The sequence below is a fragment of the Hemitrygon akajei genome, chromosome 5 (genome assembly GCF_048418815.1).
Source record: "Hemitrygon akajei chromosome 5, sHemAka1.3, whole genome shotgun sequence".
Lineage (NCBI taxonomy): Eukaryota > Metazoa > Chordata > Chondrichthyes > Myliobatiformes > Dasyatidae > Hemitrygon > Hemitrygon akajei.
In genome coordinates, this window is record NC_133128.1 from 182,785,275 (window position 1) to 182,809,247 (window position 23,973).

At 39.1% G+C, this 23,973-nt stretch overlaps 1 protein-coding gene across 1 annotated transcript in view; it reads left to right on the plus strand.

The window, feature by feature from the left end:
* LOC140728532 (sodium-driven chloride bicarbonate exchanger-like) overlaps positions 1-23,973 on the plus strand; it is a 275,952-nt gene that overhangs the window by 138,107 nt on the left and 113,872 nt on the right. Inside the window, 3 exon segments of the mRNA XM_073047392.1 lie at positions 4,463-4,601; positions 12,859-13,019; positions 17,405-17,590. Coding sequence (XP_072903493.1) covers positions 4,463-4,601; positions 12,859-13,019; positions 17,405-17,590 — 486 coding nt within the window.

Genomic DNA, 23,973 nt, shown 5'->3' on the forward strand with positions numbered 1-23,973 from the left:
TGAATAGGTTTGGATTTTATTCCCTAGAACATAGAAGAATGAGGGGAGATTTGATAGAGGTATACAAAATTATGATTGAATAGGTTTGGATTTTATTCCCTAGAACATAGAAGAATGAGAGGAGATTTGATAGAGGTATACAAAATTATGAGAGGTATAGTCAGGGTAAATGTAAACAGATTTTTTCCACTGAGGTAGGGTGAGACTAGAACTAGTGGTCATGTGTTAAGGGTGAAAGGTGAAATATTTAAGGGGAAAATGAAGGGGAACATTCACTCAGAGGGTAGTGAGAGTGTGGAACTAGCTGCCTGTGCAAGTGGTGGGTGCAAAGTCAATTCCAGCATTCAAGAGAAATTTAGATATGTACAAGGATGGAGCGGACTATGGGGGGGTGGGGCTATAGTGCAGATGCAGATCGATGGGACAAGGCAAATTAATGGTTTTGCATAAACTAGATGGGCCAAAGTGCTTGTGTCTGTGCTATAGTGTTCTATTACTCCATGACTCTGACTCAGGAGCAGGCCCATCAGTTGACAATGTTGCACTAATCCAATTAAATTAGTAATCAATTCTGCCTACACAATGTCCATATCATTCCACTTTCCTCACATTCATGTGCCTATCTAAACGTCTCTTAAAAGTACCTAATGTATCAGCTTCTACCACCACCCAGCCTGCACATTCCGGGGACCCAGCACTCTCTGTGTTAACAAGAAACTTGGCCCACATCTTCAGTTAACCCCTCTCACCTTAAATGCATGCTCTCTGGTATTAAACATTTCAGCCCTCAATATCCTTTCTATAATGGGATGAGCAGAACTGTATAGAATATTCCCGATGCAGCCTAACTAGAGCTTTCTAAAGCTGCAACATAACTTCCTGACTTTAGAACTCACTGCCTCAACAAATCAAGGCAAGCACGCTATACGCCTTCTTAACCACCTTATCCACCTGCGTGTCCACTTTCAGGGAGCTATTAACTTGACCCCAAGCTTCCTTTACTCTTCAACACTGTTAAGGGTCTTATTGGACTCTCTCTTTACATTTGCTGTACCAAGGTGCAACACTGCACATTTGGCCAGGTTAAACTTGATGGTCCAAATGCTGTAATTCTGTTCCTATATCTTATGGTCTAATATCACTCTTTAATATTTGGGGTCATCTGAAAGTGTATGTTTTTCTTAAAGCATGAAATTTTACTTGTTCCATAGAACACCTACTCAATATACTACATTGTTCAATCTGAAGAGGTTAAATATGACGTTACAGGACACTGAGTCTCTCCAGTTCTAACATCATGCAAGGGAACCAACTTTGTATTTTTAGCTTTACAGTCCGATTTTATTTAAGCAAGGTTAAATAGTGTTTTCAGTTCACATAGCACAATAAGTACAAAATTGATGAATGCACAAGAAATAATTTCAAAAAAATTCAAGAATTAATTACTATTGGAACACACTTTCATTTCAATTGCCATTTCTTGTACCAGTCACTCACTCAAAAGAGCAAGCGCAAGAGCAGAGGTTCGCAATTTGGATTTTTGAATCCTACTCTAATTTGAAGGAGTCAGATTTAAAAGAGGCCACTTGGAAAGAAGGGCTTTTCACAATCATCAAAATGTTGATATATTTATATCACTGGTGGTTCATATGTATGAAGTACACGTTTGCCTATTCACTGCACTTTTCTTCAGAATGGTGAGATTTAAACACAAAGGAGTATGATCTTTTCTCCTCTTTCCCCTCTGCTCCTTTCCTGCCCCCAACACTCTCTGTTTTCTCTGTTCCTCCCTGTAGCACTGTTCACAAGTATTAATATCCTATTATCATTGAGGTGTGATTAAAACCATGATTGGGTCATGAGTAATTAATGTCACAGATTTTCCATTGCACAAATTTAGAGTCACTGCAGAACTTCAGAAAACATAGCTCTGTTTTTCATGTGGCAGTGATGTTTAGACTGAAATAATGAATCCAAATTAAGATTGAAAGAGTGTAGAGAAAATTTACTAGGATGTTGTTTGGACTTGAGGACCAGAGTAATAGAGGAAGATTGGCTAGAAATTTGATAGAGGTATACAAAATTTTGAGTGGTATAGACAGGGTAAATGCAAACAGGATTCTTTCAGTTGAAGGTGGGTGAGATTAGAATTAGATGGTGAAGAGTGAAAAGGTGACATATTTGAGGGGAAACTCCTTCACTCACAGCGTGGTGAAGGTGTGGAACAAGCTGCCATCAGAAGTGTTAGATGCGGGTTTGATCTCAGCATTTAAGAGAAATTTGAATAAGTACATGGATAGAAGGGGTATCCCTTGGTTCAGGTGCCGCTGATGGGTCCAGGCAGAATAGTTGTCTGACACAGATGAGAAGAAACGAATGGCCTGTTTCTGCGCTGTAGTACTTAATGACTCTAAGTCAAAAATTTGGTAAAAAATCAGGAAACAAGAGCATCAGAAACCCCAATAAGACTGGGACTATTTATAAACACACTTGATTCTTCAGATGATGGAAATGCCAAGCAACATACATGTAATGCTGGAGGAACCCAGCAGATCAGGCAGCATCTATAGAGCAGAATAAGTAGTCGATGTTTTGGGCCGAGGCCCGTTATCAGTACTGTAAAGGAAAGGGGACGAAGCTAGAATGAGAAGATGGGGGAAGGCTCCTTTCTCCATTCATCCCTCCCCATTGATCTCCTTCCTGACACTTATCCCTACAAGCGGGTCAAGTACTACATCTGCCCCTACACTTCGTCCCTCACCACCATTCAGAGTCCCAAACAGTCCTTCTGGGTGTTGTGACACTTCACCAACAAATCTGTCGATGTCATCTACTATATCTGTTGCTTCTGGTGCTGTCTCCTCTGCATGGGTGAGACTGGATTTAGATTAGGGATCTGCATCATTGGGCACCTTCACTTCATCTGACACAAAAGGCGGGATTTCCCTGTGGCCACCTCTTCCGATTCCCATTCCAGCATGTTGTTCCATGCTCGCTTCTACTGTCACGATGAGATGGAGCAGCACCTCACATTCTGTTTAGACAGCCTCCTACCTGATGCAATGAACATCGATTTCTTGAACTTGCAGTACTTTTTCCCTCTTCTCTCTTTTTTCCCATCTCTTACTCCCCTCTTACTCCTTCTTTTCTCCTCACCTGCCCATCAACTTCCTCTGGTGCCCTTCCTCCTTCCTTTTTTCCCATAGTCTATTGTTCTCTCCAATCGGATTATTTTTTTCTTCAGCTCTTCTTCCAGCTATCACCTCTTGGCTTTTTATTTCACAACCCCTCCCTATACCCACCCAGCTTCCCCCTCACCTGGTTTCACCTGTCTCCTGCTAGCTTGTACTCCCTCCCATCCCCTTATCTTACCTTATTCTGTGTTCATCCCCCTTCCTTTCCAGTCCTGATGAAAGGTCTTCGCCTGAAACATGGACTGTTTATTCCTCTCCATAGATGCTGCCTGACCTGATGAGTTCCTTCAGCATTTTGTGTGTGTTGTATGGGGGTGATTTATATCCTCCTGATCTTAGTAAGAGACTCTCATAATCGTATTGAAGCTTTACCTTCTGCAAGAAAGATGTAAATAAAGTTGAAAGAGTACAGAGAAAATTTACAAGGATGTTGCCTGGTCCGGAGGACCCGAGTTACAAGGAAAGATTGAACAGGTTAGGACTTTATTCCTTGGAACATAGAAGATTGAGAGGAGATTTGATAAAGGTATACAAAATTATGAGAGGTATTGATTGGGTAAATGCAAGCAAGCTTTTTCCACTGAGGCTGGGTGGGACTACAACTAGAGGTCACGGGTTAAGGGTGACAGGTGAAAAATTTAAGGAGAACATGAGGGGAATCTTCTTCACTCAGAGGGTCGTGAGAGTGTGGAATGAGCTGCCATTACAAGCTGGTGTATGCAAGCTCGATTTCAATGCTTAAGAGAAGTTGGATAGGTACTTAGAGGGCCATGTTCCCAGTGCAGGTCATTGGGAGTAGGCAGTTTAAATGGTTGGGCATGGACTAGATGGGCCAAAGGGCCTGCTTCTGTGCTGTAGTTCTCTATGACTCTATGATTTTATTCTTTTATGATAGGTTTGGCTAACTGAATGGTCATGCAGGCTCTAAAGCCACTTTGGATGTTTGTGAAAGCCTTTATGTCTGTTTAGAAGCAAATATTTTTTTGTAAATTAGGGCACAACAGTGAATGACTGATAGGTTTTCTGAAGTCTTCCTAGATATGCTGTTGGAGTAAATTATTGACCTCTATTTAGCCTCCCGACTAGTGAATACTTTTGCCTATATGAGAGACCATAAATGCCTGAGGGACTTTCCCTGATTAGTTAATGTCTGATGGACAGAAATAGACTAATAATGAAGATTATTTTTCACCTGAAATGCTCCTTTTGTTGTAAAAGAAATAATTTATAACATTGGTTTTCTAATTTCATTTTTCAATGTCCTTCAGATACTCCATCCCAACGTGTGCAGTTCATTCTTGGAGTAGAGGATGATGATGAAGAACATGTTCCGCACGATCTCTTCACTGAACTTGATGAAATTTGCATGCATAATGGTGAAGATACAGAATGGAAGGAGACTGCTAGGTGATTTGTGTTTCTAAACACTGATTCAACAAATGAAAGCTTGTAGTATTTATGTGCTGTTCTGGGTTGAGCTGATTAAAGCATAGATAAGCTGACCCATACAGAAGGGAAAAATCTCTTCTTAAATCCAGATTTAAATGTATGATTTAAGTGGGAGTTGGTGGAAAATGCATGAGCATTATTTCTCGGAGTAAAAATTGCTGTGTTTGAATTTGTCTTATGTGGAGTGAACATTGTACACCAGTTTCCAGATTGTTTTAAAAGAGTCAAGTAACAAAGACTTAGTCTAATGACAAGGAGGTCCAAGAAGATTGAAAAACGGGATCTACTACACAAGGTTAGCATCGGCCCCCGACACAGATTCACACATACAGATCCTTAGACACACTCAAACTACATGCAGAAAACACCCACGCACACTCATGGATATAAACACAGCAGCTTTCTTTTTACATCCTCTTTCTTTGCACTTCCCACTTCCTTTGCACTGCCAACCTAGACCTTGCCTCCCCTATCTCTCTCTACCCTCTCTCCCCCCCTCTCTCCCCCCCCTCTCTCTCCCCCCCTCCCTCCTCCTCTAACTGCTCGCGGGCTTTCTCTGACCCTGCGCTCTCTCCCACTCTGACCCCGTGCTCTCTCCCCCTGCCCCTCGGCCGGTCCCTTTACGGACCCAGTCACTCTCCCACTCTTCCCCCCCCACTGTCCCACTCTTTCACTTCAAATGCAACTCTAGTAGAAATGGCAATAACATCCTGAGATTTTGGATCATATCTTGCACCAAAATGACACCATCTATTGTGCGTTTTTTTTTTGAGACGTACTGCAGGAACCCGAAGAAATGAAAGAACTTTTTTTTTCCTGTTTCTTAACCTTCTGGGGCACTCATGGCTGTATCAGAATCTGGTTCATATCACTGTCATATTAAATTAAATATGTAGTCTGAAAAAAGAGGGAAAATAGTGAGATAGTGTTGGCTCATTATGTGTGCAGAAATCTGATGGTGAAGGAAAGAAGTTTCCCAAATGTTGAATGTGTGTCTTTAGGCTCCTGTACATCCCCCTTCATGGCAGCAATGAGAAGAGAGCATCTCCTGGATGATGGGCGTCCTTAATGATGGATGCCACCTTATTGAGGCATTGCCTTTTGAAGTTGTCCTGGATGCTGGGGAGGCTAGTGCTGATGGTAGAGCTGACTGAGTTCATAACTTTCTTCAGCTCATTTTGATCCTGTATAGTGGCCCCTCCATAGCAGATGGTGATGCAACCCATTAGAATGTTCTCCACAGTATACCTGTAGAAATTTGTGAGTGTCTTTGGTGACATACTCAAACTCTTAATCAAATATTATCACTGCTACACCTTCTTTGTAATTGCATTAATATTTTGTGCCCAGTTTCACCCTTTCCACTTCTGATCCCTTGTTGAGGACTAATGTGTCTTGACTTCCCATTCCTGAAGTTCACAATTAATTCCTTGGTCTTATTAATGTTGAGTGCAAGGTTGTTGTGACACCACTCAACCAGCTGATCTATCTCACTCCTGTACACCTCCTTGCCATCATCTGAAATTCTGCCAACAATAGTCGTGTCATCGGCACACTTATAGATGGTGTTTGAGCTTTGCCTAGCCACACAGTTGTGGGTGTAGAGAGGGTTGAGCAGGGCAAGCATGTATTCTTGAGATGCACTTGTGTTGAGTATCAGCGAGGAGGAGATGTTATTTCCGATCCGCACAGATTGTGGTTTCCCATGAGAAAGTTAAGGATCCAGTTACAGAGAGAAGGTACAGAGACCCAGGTTTTGGGCGTGTGATTAGAAATGAGGATATGGGGGGGACATCACGTGATGACGTAGGATCGAAACGTGGAAATCCAGCTCTCCCGTAAAAACCAATAAAACAAAGTTTAAGTGAAGAAGAGTTAATAAATACCTTCTAGAAACTACTTATAAACAATTCAGGACTATCTTTAGATATGCCTCCTAAACAGAAATTACTACTTTGAAGACAGCGCAAGTTGGCGGGGAAAGAGGCCTGGCCGTTTTGGCGGAGCCTTGTACTCAAGCCAGATCTCTTCCCAGCTAAGTACATGTCGCCTCTGATGGTGCAGGGCAGGAGGCTGCGACAATATCAATGGTCTCTAAGAAGAAACAGCGGGAGCTGCGCATGCACAAAGAAACGAGTATGCACAAACAGGTGCAAACAAAACTACAAGTTTCAACTGCGAATGGAAGTGAAAATGAAAGTGAATCAGAAGTAGAATCAGACTCTCTGGAAAACACAGATGAAGAAATAGATGAAGAAGAAGAAGAACAGGAGGAAATTAAAGGTGGAAAACTTTCTGGACACATAAGAGAAGTCCTGATACAAATAGTGTATGAATTAAAAGTAATAAAAAAAGATATTAGACATATAGGAAGATTAAGCTTGATAAGGTGGTGGAAAAACAAAAGAAAATGGACAAGGAAGTAAAAAAGTTGGAAGAAAAAATGGGAGACAACACTGAAAGAATGGATAAGATGGAAGATAATATCCTTGCCTGGACATCAGAAAGAAAACGGTTGTTGGAAAAAGTAGATGTGCTCGAAAATTTCAGCAGACAATATTAAGATTGTTGGTCTTAAACAATATTAAGATTGTGGTCATAAAGAAGGTATAGAGGGAGAAGATTCAATAAAATTCTTTCAAAAATGGATTCCGGAAATCTTGGAAATGGAAGAGGGAAGTCAGTTAATTGAAATCGAAAGGGCTCATAGAGCTTTAAGACCAAAGCCCCAACAAGATCAAAATCCACGATCAATCTTGACAAAATGTTTAAGATATCAAGATAAAGAAAAGATCTTGAAGGCAGCTGCTCAAGGTGCCAGAAAGAGAAATGGGCCATTGATGATAGAAGGGAAAAGAGTTCTTTTTTATCCTGATATAAGTTACGACCTTTTGAAGAGGCGGAAAGAATTTAATTCAGTGAAAAAAATCTTATGGGAAAAGGGTTATAAATTTATATTGAGCTACCCAGCAACACTGATAATTTTTTTGGATGACGAAGAAAGAAGATTTTTTACTGATCATCAGAAAGCGGAGGAATTTGTACAAGAACTTCCTAATATTCGCGAGATGCGGTAAAGAATTATGGAAATGAAATGGATTAAAGATGAAGACTGAGATAGGGATAGGATTTGATGGACATTTATGAGTAGAAGAATATACAAATATACTTTAAGTATATGATAGAAGGGGAACAAGATAAAAAAATTGAGGAATATTAATTGGGAGTAGAGATATTAATTTTTTTTCTTGTTCACATATATATATATTTTTTTTTTTGTTATGGGGGAGCTGGAGGAGCTTCTGATCGATTGCTGCGGGATTCACGTGTGTAATCATGGCGATTGCCATGACCTGTAAAACGGAGGGGGGTAATGTTGTGTTACTATTCATTCACAACATTAGTGGGGGGGTATTTTGTTATTTTTTTCTTTACTATCTATCCTTCTTCTATTTTTCCTTTTTTGCCTGGATGACTGAGGGTGAGACACATAGCAACATGGAGAATTTTAAAGAGATTCCCCAAAGTATTATGAATGACTAATTTACTCAATTTTTAAAATTTTAATGTTAATGGGCTTAATGGACCTGTGAAAAGAAAGAGTTTTAACATATATTAAGAAAATGAAAGGAGATATAGCTTTTTTGCAGAAAACACATTTAACAGAGACAGAGCATCAGAAATTAAAGAGAGATTGGGTTGAAAGTGTTCTTGCAGCTTCATTTAATTCAAAGTCGAGGGGAGTTGCAATTTTGGTTAATAAAACCTTACCAATTAAAATACAAAATGTACTAATTGATTCTGTAGGGAGATATGTGATTATATATTATCAAATCTTTTTGGAATTATGGACTCTTGTGAACATTTATGCACCAAATGAAAATGATGCAAAATTCATACAAGAAGTTTTTTTGAATTTGGCTGACGCACATGATAAAATATTAATAGGTGGAGATTTTAACTTTTGTTTAGACCCAGTTCTAGATAGGTCAACTAAGGCTATTACAAAATCAAAAGTAATAAAGCTAACTTTATCATTGATGAAAGACTTGAATTTGATTGATATAGGGAGAAAAATTAATCCAAGAGAAAGAGATTATTCATTTTATTCAAATAGACATAAAACTTATTCAAGGATTGATTTTTTCCTATTATCAATGAATATTCAGGATAGAGTGAAAAGTGTAGAATATAAAACGAGAATACTGTCAGATCATTCCCCCTTGATAATGACAATGATAATGATGGAGAAGGAGGAATTGATTTACAGATAGAGATTTAATTCAATTTTATTAAAACGTCAAGATTTTTGTGATTTTATGAAAAAACAGATCAATTTTTTTTGGATACAAACTCATATTCAGTTGATGATAAATTTATATTATGGGAAGCGATGAAAGCATATTTGAGGGGTCAGATAATGTTATACTTCTAAAATTAAGAAGGAGTATATGGTAGAAATAGATCAATTAGAAAAAGAAACCCAAAGATATATGACAGAAGAAAAACGAAGACAAATTGTTAATAAGAAGTTACAATATAATACACTCCAGACATATTGAACAGAAAAAGTAATTATAAGAACTAAACAGAGATATTATGAATTAGGTGAAAGATCACACAAGATTCTTGCTTGGCAGTTGAAAACAGAGCAGGCTTCCAAAACAATAAATGCAATTAGAACAAGTGCAAATAAAATTACTTATAAACCTTTAGAAATTAATGAAACTTTAAAAAAATTTTACTCTGAATTATATCAATCAGAATCGCAAAATGAGGTTGCTGAGATTGAATTTTTTTTATCACAATTAACTCTTCCAAAATTGAATTGGGAAGAACAGAAAGGATTAGATATGCCCTTTACATTAAAAGAGGTTGAAGAAGTTTTAGGATCACTTCAGAGTAATAAATCTCCAGGAGAAGATGGTTTTCCACCTGAATTTTATAAAAAATTTAAAGATTTATTAATCCCTTCCTTTATGGAATTAATATATCAAGCGGAAAGGACGCATAAACTTCCACAATCTTTTTCGACAGCGATCCTAATAGTATTGCCAAAAAAAGATGGAGATCCTTTAAAACCAACATCATATAGGCCTATTTCTTTGTTGAATACGGATTATAAAATAATAGCAAAAATTTTATCTAATAGATTATCTAAATATTTACCAAAATTAATACATATGGATCAAACAGGCTTTATTAAAAATAGACAATCGGTAGACAATGTAACTCGGTTACTTAGCATAATTCATTTGGCACAAAAGGAGGAGGAAATGAGTGTGGCAGTTGCTTTGGATGCAGAAAAAGCATTTGATAGATTGGAATGGGACTTTTTATTTAAGGTATTGGAAAAATATGGGTTAGGAAAATCTTTTATAAAATGGATTAAAACCTTAAATACTCATCCCAAAGCTGAAGAAGTGAAAAATGGTCAAATTTCAAAATCATTCCAGTTAACAAGGTCAACCAAACAAGGCTGTCCATTATCACCTGCCCTATTTGTATTGGCGATAGAACCATTAGCTGAATTAATTGGAATGGATCCAGACATTGTGGGCTTCAGAGTTAACCAGGAGGAATATAAGATTAACTTATTTGCTGATGATGTTCTGATTTACTTAACAAACCCATTACATTCGTTGCATAAATTATCTTTCAGATTGGAAGAATATGGGAAAATATCAGGGTATAAAGTAAACTGGGATAAAAGTGAAATGTTACCCCTTACTAAAGGAGATTATAGTCAATGTCGATTAGTAACTCAATTTAGATGGCCGACAAATGGTATAAAATATTTAGGTATAAGAGTCGATAATGATATAAAGAATTTATATAAATTAAATTATTTGCTATTATTGAAAAAAATACAAGAAGATTTTGATAAATGGATGATGTTACCAATAACATTAGTAGGTAGAGTTAATGCTGTAAAAATGAATATATTTCCCAGATTACAATATTTATTCCAAACATTACCAATACAACTGCCCCAGAAGTTTTTTCAAGAGTTGAATAAATGTGTGAGGAAGTTTCTTTGGAAAGGTAAGATGTCAAGAATATCGTTGGAAAAATTGACATGTAAATTTGACCTAGGAGGGTTACAACTCCCAAATTTTAAGAATTATTATAAAGCAAATCAACTTAGATTTATTGCATCTTTTTTTGATGAAGAAAAACCGGCATGGATTAGAATAGATTTAGATAAGATAAGAGAAAATATACCAGAAGATTTTATATATAAATGGGAATCCAAATGGATACAGGAAAAGAAAGAATCTCTTATATTAAAACATTTGATCGATTTATGGAATAAGGTAAATGTGGATGATGAGATAAAGTAATCTTTATTAGCAAAGAGAACCCTAATTCAAAATAGATTTATTCCTTTTACAATAGATAATCAACTTTTATATAACTGGTTTCAAAAAGGGGTCAGATATATAGGTGACTATTTTGAAGGAGGTATATTGATGTCGCTTGATCAATTAAAGAATAAATATAAAATAACAAATAACACTCTTTTCTATTATTTTCAATTAAAGGCCTATTTAAGAGATAAACTGGGTCAAACAATGTTAGTGCCAAAACCTAATGAAATAGAAACTTTAATTCAAAAAGGAAAAATTAAAAAATTTATGTCTTGTATGTATAATTTGATTCAAAAACAGACAATTAAACCAGGAATTCAGAAGTCAAGACAAAAATGGGAAACTGATCTGAACATTAAAATTGATGAAAAAAATTGGTCAAGACTATGTCTTGATAGTATGACAAATACAATAAATGTCCGACTTAGATTAGTACAATACAATTTTTTACATCAATTTTATATTACACCACAAAAAATAAATAGATTAAACCCAAATTTATCTGACCAATGTTTCCGATGTAATCAAGAAATCGGTACTCTTTTACACTCTACTTGGTCTTGTTTTAAAATTCAACCTTTTTGGATAAATCTAAAACTTTTACTGGAACAAATTATTGGAATACAACTTCCACATAGCCCAACATTATTTTTATTAGGCGATATTGAAGGGATAATACCGAAACCTGAATTGAATAAATATCAGAAAAAATTTATAAAAATTGCATTGGCCGTAGCCAAAAAAGCTATTGCAGTTACTTGGAAATCAGATTCATACTTAACTATGGACCATTGGAATAATGAAATGTATAGCTGCATTCCACTTGAAAAAATTACTTAAAAGAAATGAATATGATATATTTTTGAAAATTTTGCACCCCAGTCTACAAAAGATAGGATTAAATATATAGGTCCTTTGAAGATAAAATTATTAGTTATTTGGGGGAAAAAATAAAGATATATACTAAAGTTATTCTGAACTCCATGGTGCATGTGGGGATCCTCCGGTATCCAGGCAATTCTTCTTTCTTTCTTCTTTTTTTCTTTTTTCTTTTTTTTTAGACAGGGATGTTAAGGGGGGAAGGGTTAAGGGGAGGGGGAAGGGCTAATATTAATTTTCATTACTTTATTATTCTATTCATTGTATGTAATTCTCTTAAAAATTTAATAAAAAATAAAAAAAGAAATGAGGATATGATTGTGTTGAACGTGAGTTGTAGTCAATAAACAGAATAATGGCCTTTTTTTATACTGGTTAAAGAGAAACCAACCATGGTTTTATTCCAAAAGCCAATTAGGCATTGTTTGAAGTCTTGAATGGGCTCATCTTTGATGCTTGCCCACTGAATTATCATACTGCTAATTATTATCCAGAGTTGAGCATGTGTACAGGATGGGACAGTTAGAAATGGATAAAGATTTACTAAACCGATTCATGTGATAGCTGAGTGACATATGAGGGGAGATAAAGTTTGTTAGGCCTATGCTGCCTGGAATGTAGAGGAATGGGAGAGCATCTCACACAAACCAATAAAGTTCTAGCATCCATGACAGACTAGGTATATGGAAAATATTTCTGATGACAAGAGAGTATGATCTATGTAACAGCCTCGGGGGTTATGCCACATAGGATAAAGATAAGTAGGCATTGAATACTGGAGGTGTGCTTTATTATGAAAAGAAAATGTTTATGCTTGTTAATTTTCCAATGTAGAGAATCATTATGGGCTAATGAGTACTGCATGTTCTCAGATTGTCATCATGGTACAGGAACTTTATTTAATATATGACATGGAAAATATTTTAAATGTGCTGAATTGCTTAACTATTCATCCGTGAAATTAGATGGCTGAAATTTGAAGAGGATGTTGAAGATGGAGGGGATCGATGGAGTAAACCGTATGTCGCTACACTATCGTTGCATAGTCTGTTTGAGTTGAGGAGCTGTATCATCAATGGAACAGTCCTGTTGGACATGAAAGCCAGCACCATTGAGGAAATTGGAGGTATGCTAACAGATGGATAATAAGGCAATGATTGTTCAAAAATAACTGAAACACAATACCCAATTAATGACTTGTAGATTATAATTTAAAAGCATTTTGATTTATTTGCGGAATTGAGGGATGTGGTTGTGAAATGTATATGACATACAGTACTGTGCAAAAATCTTAGGCATATATATAGCTAGGGTACCTTAGAGTTTTGCTCAGCACTGTATATTGGTTAAAATAGGAAAGTGGTTGGGAAACAGAAATAAAATAACTTAGCTTTGTATTAGCTCAGTAGTATTAAGTGTTAATTGGTAACTGGAAAGGTATAATATAGAGTATTGTGTAAAAGTCTTAGCCTTCCCTCTCTCCCCCTCTCCCCCTCTCTCATAGATGCTGCCTGGCCTGCTGTGTTCCACCAGCATTGTGTGTGTGTTGTTTGAATTTCCAGCATCTGCAGATTTCCTCGTGTGAGCAATTATTGACTCTTTTTTCAAGATCACATTTGCATGCTGAGTGGTGGGTGACTTAGCTTGACCCTTGTGATATAATGGGCAAACAGTCCTCCAGCATTCACCATCGAGAGGAACGCTGTCTATGTGAAGTGCCTCTGGTAGACATTTATGGATAAAGAGTGCAGTATGTTCACTGTCACAAGTACAACAAACTATGTTTGTGGTTATCTATAGTGAACTCAGTTATTTTTATTTTTGTGGGATGTGCTTTTCAGTGGACCTTCTCATTCTTTTCCTCCTCTACTTACCATCCTGCTTTTCATTGTTTTCTTTGTCAGTCATTTGCAGCATATCTGATGATAAGGTGCGTTCTATCATGGTGTCGTGTACTTGGGTTGTGCACGAGGTGTGGACAGCACTCATTGCAATCTGCTTCGCTGCAGAGCATGAAATGCAATAGGTAGAGCAGACTGCCTTGGGACTTCTGTCAGGATGGTGAACATTGACGTGAATGGAAGTTTCCTTGCCTGCGATTGAGCTGGACGCTGACGAAAAAGGAATATTTTTTGTGTTCTGCCAATGACACCCAAGAAACAATGCATAGTATATCCTGATGTTGAACTCACTGGACCATATGGTAACCTATTAATCTTAACTAAAGCATTCTCTGACTAAACCAGCTGAGTTTTATGACAGGATTGAAATAGTCATAGAGTAGTACAGCACAGATACAGGCTCTTCAGCCCACAAGTCTATGCTGTTCACTTAACTCACATAAACGATGCAGGGACCAGGGTCCTGGCAAATTGCATAACTTGGGTGTGGATAGAGCTTTAAATGAAATAGTAAGGGCATCAGTTCAACAGCAATGACCCTCAATGTAGCAGCTGCTCCTCCTGTTAAGGCATATGGCGTCGACTTACCCAGCACCGACATGTTTATCTACCTGGGCAATGTCATTTGGCAGGATAGTGGGATCAAGGATGACAACCTATGTATAGACTCAGCAAAGCTAGAAAAGTCTTCAGATCAATGAGCATCATATGTGGATCAACCATGTGCAGCATCTACACCAAGGTGAAGTTGTACCAGAGCTGTGATCTGTCCATACTTTTGTACGGGTTGGAATGCTGGCACGTGACAGAGAGTGACGTGGCCACAATCATCATGAGGAAACATTGGAGATGGATTGGGCAAGCAATGAGAAGAGAGGACAACTTCATCATCAAGATAGCGCTTTATTTGGACCTGTGAAGGGCAGAGGAATGAGGGAGACCAAAGAAAACTTGGTTCTGTACTGCAGAGGGAGAAATGAGGACCTTGAGCCGCATCTGGGGCACAATAGAGAAGATGACCAAGAACAGACAGAGATGGAGGACCCTCTTTGCTGACCTAACATCCAGCGGCATAACAGGATGAAGGAAAGGATAGCTCAACAGCTTGGGTAAATATTCATAAAGTAAAAGGGAAAGAGAGCAGGAGATGTTATTGAAGTTTCCTGAATAGAAAAATAAGACAGTCTAGAAAGGGATAAGGATTTCACTTCAGACAAAGTGGAGACAAACTTGAGAAGGGGGCGGTAAATACAAAACTGAACGTGTATGGTTTACAAAACAAGGTAGTTAAGGTTAAGGTGTGTCTAGAAATTGGCAAATATGCCGTTGTGGGCATCATGGAGATGTAGCTGAAAGAAAATCACAGGTTGGACCTAAATATTCAAGAATACACATCCTGTCAAAAAGACAGGCATGTGGGCAGAGGGGTGTGGGTGGATCTTTGTTAAAAAAATGAAATCCAATCTTAGCAAGTAGTGACATAGGATTGGAAGATATAGAATCGTTGTGGGTAGAATGAAGAAACTGCAAAGTTAAAAAAACGCTGATCTGAGTTTGTAGACAGTCTTCTGAGTAAGAGCTGGGATGTAGAGTACAATTTAGAATAAGAGATGGAATGTTATCCTGGTGATGCAGGACTTCAATATGCAGGTAGACTGGGAAAATTAGGATGACACTAGATTCCAGGAGAAGAAATTTGTTCAAATTCTACAAGATGATTTTTCAGAGTAACTTGTGGTCAAGTCCATGAAGGAAATGGCAATTCTGGATTTGGTGTTGTGGGTTGGTGCTAATTTTCATGTTATATGTTAATGATCTGGTTGATGGAATTGATGGCTTTGAGGCCACTTTTGCAGATGATACATAGGTAGATGGAGAAGCATGTGGTATTGAGGAAACAAGGAATCTGCAGAAGGAGTTGGCCAAGTTGGGACAAAGGGCAAAGAAGTAGCAGATTAAATACAGAGTTTAATTTTCCTAGGGAAAAGTCCGCTACCATCTACCTAATCTGTGCCCCACATGATTTTATAAACTTCTATAAGATCAGTCCTCAATTCCTTACACCACAAAGAATAGCAACCTAGTTTGGCCAACCTCCTACTGTAACTCGGGTCCTTTAGTCCTGGCAACATCCTCGTAAATCTTTTCTGCACTCTTTCTCGTATCAAGGTGACCAGAATTGTACACAGTTCTCCAAGTTCAGCATTAGCAATGATGTTACAGTTGCAACACAATGCCCGAACTGCTATACTCAATTCCCTGACTGATGCCTTCTTCACCATCCTGTCTACCTGTGATGCTGCCACATTCAGTGTACTTTGCACTTCTACTCCCAAGCCCCTGTTCGATTACGCTCCCTCGTGCATTACCATTCATAGTACAAGTCCTACACTATTTGACTTTTCCCCCTTACACTTATCTGTACAGTATTAAAATCTATTTGCCATTCCTTGGCCCAGTTCCCTAATGGATCAAGGTTCCTGATAACCTTATGATAACCTTTTTTCATTGTTAACAATACTTCCTGTTGGTGTCATCCGCAAATTTACCGATCAAGCCTTGTGCATTCACATCAAAAGCATTTATATAAATAATAAATATTGTGCCCCAGTACCAACCCCTGTGACCGACCACTAGTCACTTGCCTCCATTCAGAGAAACAACCTTCAACCACCACCCTCTGATTCCTATACATGAATCATTTTTGAATCCACCTAACTAATTCCCCCCGGATTTCACAGTACCAAACTTTCTAGACCAGCCTACCATGTAGGATCCTGTCAAAGGTCTTGCTTTATCTTTTTGGTTGCCTTTTTAAAAAAAAACTCCAAAGGATTCATCACGCATCACTTCCATCATGCATAGTCACACTAACTCCTGCTAACTGATTTTCCAAATGCTGGTAGATTTTCAGTTAACAAAAGGTCTACAATTTGAAAACAGTACCTCAATTTCTCTTTCCTGATGTGGTCTATCTGTTCAATTTTTTCCAGAATTTTTTTGTTTTTATTTTGGGTATTTAGCATTTGCATTTTTAATAAAATTTCCATTGACTTGGGTTCTGGGGAATAAGGCCAATATTTAAATTGCCCGTTTACATTTTACATTTACATAACATGTCCACTTGCTCTTTGAAATTTTATATTTGTTGATAAGGAATCAATGATCCTATCCGAGAGCAGTTGGTGAGATGTTAGTCTATTGTTCTGTGGATGGGAAGGATCTCATGGCATCATTCTAAGAAGAACAAATAATTTTCACCACTATCTTGCCATTATTTGACTATTCAATGGCATTGCTGATGATCAGAATATTTATTATTACTTTAATTATTACTTTGTTGCAGCTCATGCAAGTAAGCTGTGCAGATACAGTACTGAGCAAAAGCCTTAGCTACGCTAGGTTTTTCATATGGTTTCAGATGGTATGGCTGCCACAATGTACCTGTCTGTTGTATGTTTCTGAATAACGTGATCCCAGTGGGGGCATTAATGAATGTGAAAGAAAGTCACAATGGAAGTTACTACTTTCTGCAAACTAAAATATAAGCTTGTCACTCGAAAATCTGCCTCATCTCTTTTTGATCTTGATTGCAATTTACTTTTCACAGATCTAATTCTGGACCAGCAAGTAGCCTCAGGGCTGAGTGATGAAATTCGTCAAAAAGTGCATCAGGCGCTCCTGAAACAGCATCATCATCAAAGTCAAAAGAAGTTTAGCAATCGAATTCCTATAGTAAGATCTTTTGCTGATATTGGAAAGAAGCACTCTGACCCACATTCTCTGGATAAAAATGGTGAGACACTAGCATCTAATGCTTGAAATCCGCAAAGCAATGTAAAATGTATGTTAAATATGTAATGTAAATGTGTTTAAAAATTATCAATCTAACTATAGAAGACCAGCAAGCATTATTTATCAATTGTAAATAATAACTGAAGAAGTTTTAGATATTCCATTTAACTTTTGAGTTAAGAATATTCAAATTTTTATTCCCAGTTCTGTGTCATCCAATTTTGCTTCATTTTATATTTTTTGCACTTTATACAATGTCTTTTGAATCTCTTCAAACATAAGACCAACATCATATTTAAGTGTAAGAATTGTATTAGTATTGTTAAGAATAATAAAGGTATAATTTCAGGAGTCCTGAAGGCATGATATTCCTCACAACTACCAGTGACCAATTATCCCATCTCGCTGCTCCTCCCGCCCCCAGTTCCTGCACTATACTGGGAACTCTTAACGCCATGGTTTTCAGTGGGAAGTCACTGTTGTCAGCATTGAGGCTCAACCGGCTGACTGTGTATTAGAGTGGTGGGAACCAGTGGAATTGCATCCAATTTCTCTAGCTTAGGACTAGATGTCATGTGAGTTTAGCTGGAGCAAGAATTAGAACCATTAATCTCACTTCACATCTCCACCTGAAAATTATGCTTCGGAAAGGAATCCATGAGCATCTTCTGTCATGTACATTGGTTTGGATAAAAATTGCACTTCTAAAGTACTTGACCAAGCCTTCTTCCTGTCCTTAAGGCTCTTTTTAAGGTTTGGGTGAACATACAGTCTTCATTAGTGCATGACTGATGGCTATCATTGCTGTTCTCACAGTTACAGGTGTATTGTGAAACCACAAGCAAACGAGTGTGTGATTCAAAACCTTTTTATACTAATGGAAGCAAAAAGTGGTGGAAGCATCGAGCTGGTTAAGCAGCTCCTGTGGAGAGAGTAACCAATTCCAAAGTTCAAAGTAAAATTGATTTCAGTGTACGTGCATGTCACCATATACACCTCTGAGATGTTTTTTCTGGTGGCATACTCAGCAAATCTATGGAACAGTAAGTGTGAACAAGATCAATGAACAACAAACTGTGCAGATGTAAATATAAGTAAATAGCAATAAATAACGAGAGCATAAAATAACAAGATAAAGAGTCCTTAAAGTGAGATCATTGGTTGTGGGAACACCAGAAATAGGATGAGTGTAGGCCCTTTTTGTTGAAGAGCCTGATGGGTGAGGGATACTGACTATTCTTGAACCTCGTGGTGTGAGTCCTGAGGCTCTTGTACCTTCTGCCTGATGGTAGCAGTGAGAAAAGAGCATGGTCTGGGTGGTGAGGATCTTTGATGATGGATACTGCTTTTCTATGGCAAAGTTTCATGTAGATGTGCTGATTGGGAGGGCTTGAATCGTGATGTACTGGGCCAAATCCACTACCTTTTGCAGGATTTTCCATTCAAAGGCATCAGTGTTCCCATACCAGGGCACAATGCAGCCAATCAATACACTTTCTGTGTTGGCGTGTGGCCTAGTGGGCAAGGCATCAGACTAGTAACCTGAAGGTCACTGGTTTGAGCCTCCGCTGAGGCAGCGTGTTTGTGTCCTTGAGCAAGGCACTTAACAACACATTGCTCCAGGCGCAGATCCATGGTCTCTCGAGACCGACGGATGCCACCACCAATACACTTTCCACCACTCATCTATAGAAGTTTGCCGAGGTTTTTGATGACATGCTGAACCTCTGCAGAATCCTAAAGAAGCAGAGGCACTGTCCTGCTTTTTTTGCAATTACATTTACATGATGGGTCCAGGACAGGTCCTCTGAGAGAGAGACACCCAGGAATTTAAAATTACTGACCCCGGTTCCCCTCTCCTGAAGTCTATAGTCAGTTCCTCAGTCTTGCTGACACTGAATGAGAGGTTCTTGTTATTACACCACTCAGCCAAATTTTCAGTCTCTCTCCTGTAGGCTGATTTATCCCCACCTATAATACGGCCCACAACAGTTGCGTAAACAGCAAACTTGAATATAGTGTTGGAGCTGTACTTCGCCATACAGTCATAGGTGTAAAGTGAGCAGATCAGGGGGTTAAGTACACAGCCCTATGGTGTAGCTATGCTGATGGAAATTGAGGAGGAGAGGTTTTTGCAAATCTGATGAGGGATGATCTTTTGAAAGGTATAAGACCCCAGTGAAGAAAGAAGGGAAATCATGACGTATGTCTGCTGCACTATCAATAACTCCAAAAGACTGGACGTAGAGTAAATACTGAAAGGCTTTTATTAGCAGTAAAATGGAGCACGTCCATGCTGAGTGACTGCCCTGGACTGTGGGAGGAGCAGTGACACAATCACCTTTATCCAGGGGTCTGTGGGAGGAGCCACAGGAGCAGTCAGCAGAGGGGCGTGTCCAGACAGATATACATGGTTTACCACAATGTCCACTAGTCGAAGATTCTCAGGCAAGGAGACCGTGGCAGTGGCTGATGAATATCTTGAAATCTTTATTCTCTAGGGTTCTGGAGGCCAGATCACTGTGGGTAAATAAAATGGAAGTAGATAATTTCTTGAAACATTGTGAAATTGGGGCTGTAGGGAACTAGCATCGGTAGTTCCCTATTGCAAGGTCAGAATTGAAGGACTACAGTGGCCAACCATTTGCTTTGATTTTTTTTTTGTGTTTTTAGTCTATAAACTTCTGTGTCTGTACAATTCAAGTGATCATATGTTGTTATAGAAACATAGAAAACCTACGGCACAATACAGGCCCTTCAGCCCACAATACTGTGCTGAACATGTACTTACTTAGAAATTACCCAGGGTTACCCATAGACCTCCATTTTTCTAAGCTTCACGTACTTATCCAGGAGTCTCTTAAAAGACCCTATTGTATCCGCCTCCACCACTGTTGCCGGCAGCCCATTCCACTCACTCACCAATTTCTGAGTAAAAAAACTTAACCCTGACGTCTCCTCTGTACCTACTTCAAAGCACCTTAAAACTACACCCTCTCGTGTTAGCCATTTCAGCCCTGGGGAAAAAGCCTCTGATTATCCACACGATCAATGCCTCTCATCATCTTATACACCTCTTATCAGGTCACCTCTCATCCTCTGTGATTCAAAGGAGAAAAGGCTAAGTTCACTCAACCTATTCGCATAAGGCATGCTCCCCAATCCAGGCAACATCCTTGTAAATCTCTTCTGCACCATTTCTATAGTTTCCACATCCTTCCTGCAGTGAGGGGACCAGAACTGAGCACAGTCCTCCAAGTGGGGTCTGACCGGGGTCCTATAGAGCTGTAATATTACCTCTCAGCTCTTAAAGTCAATCCCGCGGTTGATGAAGGCCAATGCACCATATGCCTTCTTAACCACAGAGTCAACCTGTGCAGCAACTTTGAGTGCCCTATGGACTCAGACCCCAAGGATCCCTCTGATCCTCCACGCTGCAAAGAGTCTTACCACTAATACTATATTCTGCCATCATATTTGACCTACCAAAATGAACCACCTCACACTTTTCTGGGTTGAACTCCATCTGCCTCTTCTCAGCTCAGTTTTGCACCCAATCAGTGTCCTGCTGTAACCTCTGACAGCCCTCCACACTATCCACAACACCCCCAACCTTCGTGTCAATAGCAAATTTACTAACCTATCCCTCAGACAGGTCATTTATAGAAATCACGAAGAGTAAGGGTCCCAAAACAGATCCCTGAGGCACACCACCGGTCACAGACCTCCATGCAGATTATGACTCATCTACAACCACTCTTTGCCTTCAGAGAGCAAGCCAATTCTGGATCCATAAAGCAAGGTCCCCTTGGATCCCATGCCTGCTTACTTTCTCAATAAGCCTTGCATGGGGTACATCAAATGCCTTGCTGAAATCCATATACACGCTACATTTACTGCTGTATCTTCATCAATGTGTTTAGTCACATCCTCAATCAATTCACTCAGGCTTGTAAGCACTGCCTTTGACAAACTCATGCTGACTATTCCTAATGACATGATGCCTCTCTAAATGTTCATAAATCTTGCCTCTCAGGATCTTCTCCATCAATTTACCAACCACTGAGGTAAGACTCACTGGTCTATAATTTCCTGGGCTATCTCTACTCCCTTTCTTGAATGAGGGAACAACATCTGCAACCTTCCAATCCTCCAGTACTTCTCTCGTTCCCATTGATGATGCAAAGATCATTGGCAGAGGCTCTGCAATCTCCTCCCTCACCTCCCACAGTAGCCTGGGGTACATCTCATCTGGTCCCAGAGACTCATCCAACCTGATGCTTTCCAAAAGCTTCAGCACATCCTCTTTCTTAATTTCTATCTGCTCAAGCTTTTCAATCCACTGTAAATCATCCCTACAATCTCCAAGATCCTTTTCCGTAGTGAATATTAATACAAAGTATTCATTAAGTACCTCTGTTATTTCCTCTGGATCCATACACACTTTTCCACAGTCACACTTGATTCATCCTATTCTTTCACGTCTTATCCCCTTACACTTCACATACCTGGAGAATGCCTTGGGGTTTTCCTTAATCCTAATCACCAAGGCCTTCTCATGACCCTTTCTGGCTCTCATAATTTCATTCTTAAACTCCTTCCTGTTAGCCTTATAATCTTCTAGATCTCTATCATTACCTAGTTTTTTGAACCTTTCTTAAGCTTTTTTATTCTTGACTAGATTTTCAAAAGCCCTTGTACACCACGATTCCTGTACTCTACCATCCTTTCCCTGTCTCATTGGAAAGTACCTATGCAGAATGCTACATAAATATCCCCTGAACATTTGCCACATTCCTGCAGTACATTTCCCTGAGAACATCTGTTCCCAATTAATGGTTCCAAGTTCCCACCTGATAGCTTCAGATTTCCCCTTACTCCAATTAAACACTTCCATAACTTGTCTGTTCCTATCCCTCTCCAATGCTATGGTAAAGGAGATAGAATTGTGATCACTATCTCCAAAGTACTCTCCCACTGAGAGATCTGACACCTGACCAGATTTATTTACCAATACCAATACAGCCTCTCCTCTTGTAGGCTTATCTACATATTGTGTCAGAAAACTTTCCTGAACACACCTGACACACTCCACCCCACCTAAACCCCTCACTCTAGGGAGATGCCAAAAAATATTTGGGAAATTTAAATCTCCCACCAAGACATCCCTGTTTTTATTACACCTTTCCAGAATCTGTCTCCCTATCTGCTCCTCGATGTCCCTGTTACCATTGGGTGGTTTATAAAAAAAACACCCAGTAGAGTTATTGACCCTTTCCTATTCCTAACTTAGACCCACAGAGACTCTGTAGACAATCTCTCCAGTAACCGGAGTTTCATGCACTCAATCAGATAGTGTACACTTGCCACTTTCAGGGTGAAAAAGGTTTCCCTCATATTCCTTCTAAATCTCTTCCCCTTGCTTTATGTCAATGTCCACTAGTTTTAACTACATCTGGTATAGGGACATGTTTTCTAAAATCTACACTATCTATACCCCTCATAAATGTATATATCTCTTATCATGTTCCATTTTATCTCTGGTCCAGGGGGAATAGATTTAGCTTCTCCATTCTCTCCTCAATCATGATCTGCAGTATCCCAATGAATCTGCTTCACAGCCTGTGCAAGTTTTATTACATTCTTCCTGTACCATGGTGACCAGAATTGCTGAGCTTTGTGTGGCAGGGTGGAGATACATCTCTACCAAAGAAGGTGTAGAGCCCTCCTTCCCTCTGCTAGCCTACAGATCGCCTTTGGGTAAGGTGTAGCACCTGCTTAGCTCCCTGTTCAGAGCCACGTGAAACCAGAGGAGCAGGTGGTGAATGGTCATATGAGCAACTGGTGCACATGGCAAGTCCTAGTGATGTGACTATTAATGCCATTCAGACAATCTCTGAAGAGTTTTGATAATGGTTGGGGTTACCTGTCTTAAAACCATAAGACAAAAGAGCAGATTTAGGCCATCTGGCCCATCGAGTCTGCTCCAACATTCAATCATGGCTGATCCTTTTACTTTCCTCTCCTTAGCCCTACTCCCCAGCCTTCTCACTGTAACCTTGATGCCGTGTCCAATCAAGACCCTATCAAGTACTGCCTTAAATACCCCCAAAAACCTGGCCTCCATAGCTACACGTGGCAACAAATACACAACTTCATCACCACCTGGCTACAGAAATTTCTCGCAGCTCTGTTATAAATGGACGCCCCTCTATCCTGAGGCTATACCCTCTTGTCCTAGACTCCCCCACCATGGGGGCTTCCTTTCCACAGCTACTCTGTCTAAGCCTTTCAACATTCGAAAGGTTTCAATGAGATCCCCCTCTTGAAATGAATGCTAATGTTGCATTTACGTTCCTCACCACCTACTCAGCCTGCAAGTTA